The sequence below is a fragment of the Cherax quadricarinatus genome, chromosome 86, assembly GCF_038502225.1.
Source record: "Cherax quadricarinatus isolate ZL_2023a chromosome 86, ASM3850222v1, whole genome shotgun sequence".
In the NCBI taxonomy this organism is placed as follows: domain Eukaryota; kingdom Metazoa; phylum Arthropoda; class Malacostraca; order Decapoda; family Parastacidae; genus Cherax; species Cherax quadricarinatus.
In genome coordinates this window covers 4,471,955-4,482,617 of record NC_091377.1, presented here as the reverse complement: position 1 = coordinate 4,482,617, position 10,663 = coordinate 4,471,955, and the positions used below count along the sequence as shown (strand labels likewise).

General features: G+C 41.9%; 1 protein-coding gene across 1 annotated transcript; it reads left to right on the top strand.

The window, feature by feature from the left end:
* Positions 1-4,138: 4,138 nt before the first annotated feature.
* Positions 4,139-10,424, top strand: LOC128702985 (pantetheinase). The gene is made up of 7 exons (XM_070103697.1): positions 4,139-4,599; positions 4,754-4,911; positions 5,750-5,902; positions 6,233-6,438; positions 7,827-7,932; positions 8,942-9,154; positions 9,654-10,424. Exons 1-7 carry the CDS (start codon positions 4,524-4,526, stop codon positions 10,104-10,106), a joined length of 1,365 nt encoding a protein of 454 aa, XP_069959798.1. The 5' UTR covers positions 4,139-4,523; the 3' UTR covers positions 10,107-10,424.
* The last annotated feature ends 239 nt before the right edge of the window (positions 10,425-10,663 follow it).

Sequence of the window (10,663 nt, the reverse complement as noted above, 5' to 3'; positions counted from 1 at the left end):
TCTGACTCAAGCACTACTTGTCTGACTCAAGCACTACTTGTCTGACTCAAGCACTACTTGTCTGACTCAAGCACTACTTGTCTGACACAAGCACTACTTGTTTGGTTCAAGCACTGCTTGTCTGACTCAAGCACTACTTGTCTGACTCAAGCACTACTTGTCTGACTCAAGCACTACTTGTCTGACTCAAGCACTACTTGTCTGACTCAAGCACTACTTGTCTGACTCAAGCACTACTTGTTTGGTTCAAGCACTGCTTGTCTGACTCAAGCACTACTTGTCTGACTCAAGCACTACTTGTCTGACTCAAGCACTACTTGTCTGACTCAAGCACTACTTGTCTGACTCAAGCACTACTTGTCTGACTCAAGCACTACTTGTTTGGTTCAAGCACTGCTTGTCTGACTCTACCACTGCTTGTCTGACTACCACTGCTTGTCTGCTGGTGCCGTTACTGTTGCTACTGTCACCGCTGCTGCTGTTGCTAGTGTCACTGCTACTGCTGTTGCTAATGTCACTGCTACTGCTGTTACTAGTGTCACTGCTACTCCTGTTGGTAGCGTCACTGCTTCTGGGGTTACTGTTGTCATTGTTGCTGTTGCTGGTGTCACTGTTGCTGCTCTTGCTAGTGTCAATGTTTCTGCTGTTGCTAGTGTCACTGCTGCTGCTCTTGCTAGTGTCTATGTTTCTGCTGTTGTCACTGCAGCTGCTGTCGCTGGTTCCATCACCGCTGTTGCAAGTCCTTCTGTTGTCACTACTGTCGTTGCCGTTGATTGATGAAACTACTACTGACGGTATTGCCGAGGTTTCCACTGTTGTTGTTGTTGCTTCTGTTGTAGTTTCAGCTGTCGATGCTAATCCTGTCCTCAGGATTCAACCGATAAAAATATTCACATAACTGAGAACGGTCCAGTGTATCCACGATGACCCGACGAACACAATACTTTAGTTACCCATAAGTTTATGTAATTTCTTTGTTTATCGTGACAGAAAACGGATCATGGCAGACTTGTGTAAATGTGTATGACTAGAGGAAGGAACAGAAAGGAATAGTTAAAGAAAAAGAAAAAGATGAGGGGAAAGGAAAAAAAGTTGAAAGAAAACAGGAAAAGATGCATTAAAAAAAGGAAAATGAGTGAATATTAAGGAGAGGAAAAAAGGGGAAAGGAAAAGGAAATGGAAAATGAAAAGATAACAAAAAGAAAAGGAGTGGAAAGGGAAAATGTGGGAGAGGGGGAAAATGAAAATAAAAGGAGGAAAATAAGTAAAAGGAAAAAAATGAAAACTTTATCTAGGTTGCTGTGTGTGTGGAGAAATTTCTCCATCAATGGGGCTAAGCCCCCCTCTACGTTCCCACAAAGGCAGTGTAGGTGTGGGCTAAGGGGGTCACAACCTCTTCTTTCTATTAATAGAGATGAAGGAAGATCTCGTGTCTCGTAACGAAGCATCATTAATCCATATCAGAACATGTATATATCTTATCATGTTTTCCTTACCATGAAATCTAATCAAATCCTTTATTTCTTTGTACAGTGTAATGTGTAGTTAACATGTAACTAAATATTGTCAAGACCAAAAAAAAAAAAAAAAAAAAAAGCCGCTAGAATACATGAACATTTTGGGGAGGAAAAATTTAGACTCCAAGTAAATTAGATCTAGATTAAGAGTAGATACAATGGAATAGCCTGAGCTTGCTACCATCTGCAGCTCATAAGACTGCCATCCCCACGAGCCCTTTTAGGGCGGGGCAGATGGCAGACCAGAGGCCTAGCTTCTCCCTACGAGCCCCGTGAGGGCGGGGAATGTGGCTAGGCCTGGGGACAGTTGGTCCCAAAGATGAGGGGGTACTTGTACCTCCTCCCATGGGAGACTTAAGTCTCGAGACACTCCCCAGATAGGGAACCAAGGCCGGGTCACCGGTGGCCTGGTGGCTAAAGCTCCCGCTTCACACACGGAGGGCCCGGGTTCGATTCCCGGCGGGTGGAAACATTCCGACACGTTTCCTTACACCTGTTGTCCTGTTCACCTAGCAGCAAATAGGTACCTGGGTGTTAGTCGACTGGTGTGGGTCGCATCCTGGGGGACAAGATTAAGGACCCCAATGGAAATAAGTTAGACAGTCCTCGATGACGCACTGACTTTCTTGGGTTATCCTGGGTGGCTAACCCTCCGGGGTTAAAAATCCGAACGAAATCTTATCTTATCTTACTTGGGAAAGACCCGGGCTGGGAGAGTACCGGCAAATAAAAAAAAATACAATGGAAACATAATCTTTGCATGTGTACAGCCAGGTCTCTGCTCTAGTGAGATAATTTGCAATATATTCAGATGTTTGTATGAGGTAGCTTCTGTTTGCTAAGACCAGTAAAACTTTCTAATAATATGCCTCAGTAACAGAGCTAGTGGCATTATACTCTACAGCTCACACCTTGGAGTCAAGGAATCCGCACTCTTTGATCCAGTTAGGTCATCAGAACTGGCACTTACACTCGTAGAATAAAAGAAATCGACTATAGAGGTGCTGGGTGCTCCAAGAGCTAGACTGGATTGGGATTGTGAGAAATGAAATCTATCAATGATGATGTAACGAATGACCGAGTGTCGCCGGCGAGACCACGCCATGTTGAAATGTAGAAATAATATTCGTAGCTTCAACGTAAAAATATTCGTGGATGTATCCATGTGTACTTCGTGAAACTCGAGTCATACACCGACAGTCTCCAGGAAGAACTGTGGAAGATACAACAGTAAGTAAGTAAGTTTATTCAGGTATACACAAATACAGTTACATAGATTATCATACATAGCAGCATATGTGTAGAGAACCTAGGATAACCCCAAAAAAAGTCAGACAGACTGACTTATTTCCATTGGGGTCCTTTACAAATACGTAACTCTCCTATGCACATGAGCACCAGAAATTTTCCCAGCCAAGAATAATCAAGGACATGTTAGCAAGTAAACCATGACAGAACATTATATTCTCCATATCACTTATTGTGTTCGAACTAATATTAAGGAGAACTGAAGGAAAGATACAAGGTTGAAATGCTAACCAATAGTTATCTCTGTTCAGCGAGGTATCGCTAGTAATTCTCCACACTGTGGACATTATCCACAGATAGAGTTCACAAGTAGAACTTAATTAAGGACGAGTGATGGTCAAGTCAGGTGACATTCAACGTGGCCAATGTGACGAAAGAAGTAGAGATGTTCAATGACATTATCTTCAATGAAGCCATCGATACCGGCTTCAGGCTTCAACCTAACAACGTCACTGCAGTGCCTAAGGTTAGGTGTTAGGGGAGTAGTGTTAACCATCGAAGCCGACAAGGTAGGGCCATCGTCCAAGCACTAGTAAGAGACGTGGCCTAACCTAGTATCACCTGCACATAATGTAATATGTCAGGAGAGCGTGTTAAGTGTCAATACCTAGAGGCGTAGAGCATCAGAACAACAGGTAATATGGTGAATCTTATCCTAGCCAGCATGGTACAGTGGATAACACACTGGTGGCTATAGGCCAGCCTAGTGGCCTCTCACACACTAAACACTCCACAACCATTCACCACACACAACATTAATACATAACGAATCTCCCCCTTTCCTTTGTATACAAACAGCACATGTATGTCTGTCTGAGAACATACAATAATGTATTAGTATATACATGTCTTGAGAACGAACATGTGTGAGAACATACACAGTGTGTGAAGAGTAAGATACGAGAGAGGGTGGTGTTGAGCGAGGACATTCACATTGATAAACAGTACGATGCCGCACCATTTCCTTTTATTATACTTTTCATTTTCCTGCTAGACAATTGTCCCTCTATGTAAATTTATCATTTGTATGTGAGCTAGTCTTAAATACTTGTTGCTCATTAACTTATAATACTACTACTACTACTACTACTACTAATAATAATAATAATAAGAAGAAGAAGAATATATACTGAAAAGGGAATGTACTTGTGGAAATGCCTCCATCTGTTCTCCACACACACACACACACACACACACACACACACACACACACACACACACACTGGTTTTTGAATACAGAAATTGAGGCTGCCATCTTGGATCATATTTCATTACCTTCAATTTCCCCAGGCTCTTACCGATTTACCACTTCTCCTGTGCTAATCAGCCAGTTGGGTCCGTGGCCAGAACCGACACTGGTATCTGGGTGACTGGGAATGGGACCATTATTGGTATCAGGGTGACCTTATACAGAACTAACCCTAGTACGGACACTTACACCGGGCTGATAAACTCACAGGAGTATATATATATATATACACCACTATGGACAGAGCCCAGTAAACCTAGAAGAATTGTCGACGATAGACAGCTCTAGTAAACTATACAAATACTTTTGCAAACGATAGAAGTACTTTTGTAAATTACATAAGGACTTTAGTAAATGATACAAGGACGTTTATACACGATAGGATAATTGTGCACGATAGAACTACTCTTGTACACGTTACCAGATACCTCGTAGAGAGTATTATCAGCATGAAGCTGTTGGTCGGCTTCCTGGTGCCGCTGGTGATGCTCTCCAGACTCTTCCACAACAGGCACAAGACGCAAAGTGAGTTAACCTTATTTAACAGCAGATTTAACCTTATTTAACAGTAGATTTAACCTTATTTAACAGTAGATTTAACCTTATTTAGCAGCATATTGAAATCTCTATCTAGGATTATTCTTACTAGTCTCTCACCTGGTTCTCCTTCACCCGGCAGGTGAGGTGTGGGTGGCGGAAGGTTCTCCAGTGGTGTACGTGGCGGCAGTACTGGAATATGAACCAAACAATGAGTGGAATGAAGCTGGTGATGGGGTAACCATCATCAGAGAGAACTCTCGTATCTTGGCTGAGTATGCTGCCCTGGCCAGGGCTGAGGTAAGTACTCAAGTGTTGTGGATGGTTGAGTTCTAGCAAGTTTTGAAGAGGTGTAGGAGCATATCCTCTCCTTCTTAGGCTGAAAGGAAAGGAAGAAATCAGTTTATTCATTTGGAATTCATGCGAAAGTGCACTAAAAGTCTCATGATAAATGAAGTGTTTTCCCCAAGAGGACGGGTGGGGATGTTGCAGTTTGGAGGGACATCTGAACTCTGGTGTTGGCGTGCATCTGGCATGACAGTGATTGGATAAGTGACAGTGAAAGTGCTTCTTCTTAGTCGGGTCATACTACCTCGGTAGGAATGGCCAGAGGGTTTAAGGTGAATAAAAAGAAGACGATAGGAGGTTTGAATATGGAGCAGGTCTAGAGCTTTCCCGCTGAACTACGAGACTTTAACTGGAAGATTTAAAAAATAATTTGCGTTCATATTTCAGTCAGCAGCGACATCTATGACCCAACTGTCTCCTCCCACAGCCCCAGAAGTTCCTGCCAGTATACTTAGTCTCACACCTTAAAACTCAAGTTGTGATTAGATATATAATACACACACACACACACACACACACACACACACACACACACATATTTTTTTCATAGCTGAAGAAGCTCTAGTTAATTAACAGCTCTGTCAGGTCAACAAAATCCATGTTTTGGATTAAATTCTCTTCCCTGGAAAGTGCAGACCAAACTGCATCTGAATGTTGTAGTGCATAAAAAATAAGTCACATCTATAAGTCTCGAGCTTAGTTCTTGTTCTCTGTATTGCCTAGGTGGACTGCAGTATTTACATGATGTATTACAGGTGTGGACAACAGTAACTGTGAGTGTATGTTGCAGGGTGCAGACCTCCTGGTGGCTCCGGAGTATGGTGTTCCAAGCCTGATGATATTTCAGCTTGACGACGAATTTTTCACCATGGCGCAGTTCGTCCCGAACCCCGATTTAAAGGCTGTCCCTTGTGACTTGGATATCGACCCCGGAAACATCGAGGTCAGGGTAGCCAGAGGGGAGACAGTGGTCTGTAATTTCAGTTGCCTTCAGCAGTAGTTCGAAGTTGTAGCAGCTTTATTGAGATTATATACTCCAGGTATTTGTTAAGGTTATATCACTGGATGACCAAAGGGATGGGAATATACGACCTCACCGTGAAGGCTTCTTTGTATGTAGATTAATGGTTCAGAGAACTGACAGGATGATGAATTAGACACTTGTGAACCATGCTCTTTTAAGAGGACAAGCAAGCAAACTCTGTTTTGCTCTACACAGAGGAAAACATAGTCCCAATAGAAGCTTGTTCTGCAATATGTCTTGTCTTCCCAGGCCATGAGGACCCTGAGCTGTGCTGCTCTGGAGAATGAGATATATCTAGTGGCAGACCTGATTGAGGCGAGCCCTTGCAGGAATGACACAGCTGAAAGTTACCCCTTCAAGACCTCTTTAGACACAGCATACGAGTGTCCAGACACAGGTTATATCTACTACAACACGCAGGTCGTCTATGACAGGCACGGCACAGTGATTGCAAGGTAGGTCATTGAATTAATTGGTAAAATAGAATCATTATCTTCATTCACACTTAGATAACAGCAGGAGCGGCAGTGTAGTCAATCTCTTCTGTTAGACTGCTTTTGTTTAGCAGAAGAAACGATAGTATCAGAATTGAACTGGTATAATAATTCCAACAAATTGTAGAGGGTGGCCTTACCATTACTTATGTACGACCCTGTCACTTTCCTCATACTTGAGTGCCACACATGGAGACTGTCATGTTTTACAGGAATAACTCTCCCACCCCTACCATTATTAAAAAAACAAGCACTAAACTGTAGAGAAAGTATGTACAAAGAGAGACAAGCGTTAGAGAAAGATCAAAGGTGCTTCCCTTCAGTAATAACACAGGAGGAAGGGAAGTGAACTGAATAATTAATGGAGGGAACCAAAACAACAAACAATTATAACAACGTTTCACTGAAGGGAAACTTAATCATGTATAAAAATATGTAAGATATTCCTTCCATAGGTCTTCTGGTGAGGTAGAGAGCTGGCGAGAACCTGAGTTGCATAATTTGTTCTGCTACTCTGGTTAAAACACTTGCTGGCAGGAGGTGTAGAAGAATTTGGGCAGAGAGGCACTAACATCATGTATGGTCCCTGTTCGTGCTTACAGAATCTTTCGTCTAAATTCTTTTAGGTCACGTGTCAGCAAATGACCTCACCTACACCTGTACATCAGCACAGGTCACATAATCCAGGTCCTCACCTCGTTCTTAACCTGACCTGATGTTATACAATAAGTTTACATGTGGAGTCCTCCAAGGATCAACGCTTGGATCCCTGCTATAAAAGTGGGTGAAGTCCTCCAAGGATCAACACTTGGATCCCTGCTATAAAAGTGGGTGAAGTCCTCCAAGGATCAACGCTTGGATCCCTGCTATAAAAGTGGGTGGAGTCCTCCAAGGATCAACGCTTAGATCCCTGCTATAAAAGTGGGTGGAGTCCTCCAAGGATCAACGCTTAGATCCCTGCTATAAAAGTGGGTGGAGTCCTCCAAGGATCAACGCTTAGATCCCTGCTATAAAAGTGGGTGGAGTCCTCAAAGGATCAACGCTTAGATCCCTGCTATAAAAGTGGGTGGAGTCCTCCAGGGATCAACGCTTAGATCCCTGCTATAAAAGTGGGTGGAGTCCTCAAAGGATCAACGCTTAGATCCCTGCTATAAAAGTGGGTGGAGTCCTCCAAGGATCAACGCTTGGATCCCTGCTATATATGAATGTCTTATACTACGTATTGTAAATAATTTTGATCGCTCTAGATGATTTTGAGAAGGACCTGCCTGGTTTGGGCCAGTAGGCCTACTACAGTGTTCCTCCATTCTTATGTTTTAGAGCAATCACACAAAAACCTCTACTTACAGGTACCGCAAGAAGAATCTGTTCGGCGAGTATCCTGTATTACCCGGCACTGAGAGTGACGACACTGCTATCTTCACCACAGACTTCGGTGTGACCTTCACACTCCAGGTTAGTGTTTACCTCCCGGCTCTTCAAGGAAGGAATATGTCTTGCTTCAGTGAAGGATTCTTCTGAAGAATTGAAGCCACTCTTCCCATTCCTTGTACCTGATTATCTCAGATTGCTCAGGCACTGTATGACCATAAGAGTTTACCGCTCCCAGGTGATTATAATATTTCATTCCCAGGTCAATCTTATTTTAGATTATCTTTCATTTTGGGTATTTTTTTTTATTTTCTGATTGTGATTATTTCCATTGCCGGCAGCAAGGGGCTAGTAACCTCTTCTCCTGTCGCATTAATGGATGTATAAATAAGAAAAGCCTTATGAAAGCCTTTCTTCTTTTTCGGGCCACCCTGCCTTGGTGGGAATCGGCCAGTGTGTTAATAATAATAAAAAAAAATATATATATATATATATATATATATATATATATATATATATATATATATATATATATATATATATATGAATAACTGAAGTGTAATGAATGGTCATTAATAATGCACATGAAGACAAACCCCCAAAAGGGGGTCAAAATGTACCTGGAGAGAGTTCCGGGGGTCAACGCCCCCGCGGCCCGGTCTGTGACCAGGCCTCCTTAGGTCAGTGTCCCAGGATGCGACCCACACCAGTCGACTAACACCCAGGTACCCATTTTACTGATGGAGAACATAGACAACAGGTGGAAAGAAACACGTCCAATGTTTCTAATCTGGCTGGGAATCGAACCCAGGCCCTCACCGTGTGAAGCGAGAGCGTTAACCACCAGGCCACCAGAGCCCCTCCAGGCTAATCAAATACAGGTTAATCAAATTTTGACAAGTATGGAACATATTTTTTTATGCCAAGTAATTGTTCACTTATAACTACTCGTAGTTCTAGTTCATTTATAGTTCTGTGTGAGACCGCTACAACTGTAATGTTTCTTATTCACCAATTATCTTTAATAATAATAAATAATAATGATAATAATAATAATACTGGAGATTGCCATGTCCACTGTGCTCCACAACAGATCTGCTTCGACATAGGTCACTACCACCCTGCCCTGAACAATGTTGTGACTCGGGGCATCACAGATGTTATCACCAGCTCAGCCTGGGTCGACATGCTTCCCTTCTTAATTGGTAATATATACTTCATACTTTTTACTGCGTGGGTAGCATTGAAAATGGGTTGGGTAAATATTTTTGTTAGTGGGTTTTTATTTGAGAAGGACCTTTCTAGTGTGGGCCAATAGGCCTACTGCAGTGTTCCTCCTTTCTCATTTTTCTATATCATCAACATATTTAAACCACATAGGTCTATTAGGAATGATTGAGTTAAGAAGTCTTGTTTCAAGAAATTCCATGTATAAGTTACTAAGAACAGGTGAAAGAGGATTTCCCATTCCCATACCAAACTTCTGAGTATAAAACTCATCATTAAATGCAAATTTTGCATCAACAATGCAAAGTTTAATAAGTTTAATGATAGTAGGAACTGGCAATGGTTAATCGTAATTAACAAGTTCTTCAGATAAGAAACTTAATAAATCTTCAACTGGAACTTTAGTAAACAAGGAAGTAACATCAAAACTAACCATTTTGAAATCATTTAAATCAGTCAAAGCTTAATTTATCCACTAAATCTATGTTGTTTTTAATATCACCTGTTTACTGTGATCTTATTGCATATATATATATATATATATATATATATATATATATATATATATATATATATATTATCAAGTGGTTCTCGATAACAGTGAATCTGGCAAGACACAACAAGCTGACGTTTGCCACAATGACGGCTTCTGTTGCACTCTCACCTACCCAGCCACCTCTTCCCTCAATTACTCCTTGGTAGCCTACAGTGGGATCATTAATAGCCTAGAACAATATAATCTCTACATCCAGACGTGCACTGTGCTCTGGTGCCTCACAAATGACATTAACACTTGTTCTCACATAAACAAAGGTCTTCCACATAATGACCAATTTGGTCCATTTACAGTTTCGGCAAATTTCAGCACTGATTATGTTTATCCAATGTTTTTAACCCGCAATCTTACTCTCGTGGATAATGAGGAGTACACAACCAGCGCTGAGGGACCCGCACACACAATGTCCACACAAGAACCAACACTGAACATCCTAACTGCTGGACTCGTCGGTCGCTGGTACGATCATGCCTAGTAAACTAGTCTGGAAAGGCAGTCACACACACACACACACACACACACACACACACACACACACACACACACACACACACACACACACACACACACACACACACACACACACACACACACACACACACACACACACACAAAGTCCCACACTGAGCAAAACATTGTTAATTAAGATTATGTATGTGTCAATGATTCACCTACTGCCTAACAGACATACATATTAGATTGAAGGAAAGAGGACAGACACTCCGCTATTTAATTAACTGTTGTAATTACCTGTTTTAGCCCACTGATTAAAAAAATAAAGCTTTCTATGTTCTCTGTTTAATGGAAAAAACCTCGATTTTATAGCAGCTATAACAAGATGGAACGCTGATGGAACACAGCAGATGGAACACAGCAGATGGAACACAGCAGATGGAACACAGCAGATGGAACACAGCAGATGGAATACTGGTGGAGCACAGCAGATGGAACACTGATGGAACACAGCATATGGAACACTGATGGAACGCAGCAGATGGAACACAGCAGATGGAACACTGATGGAACACAGCA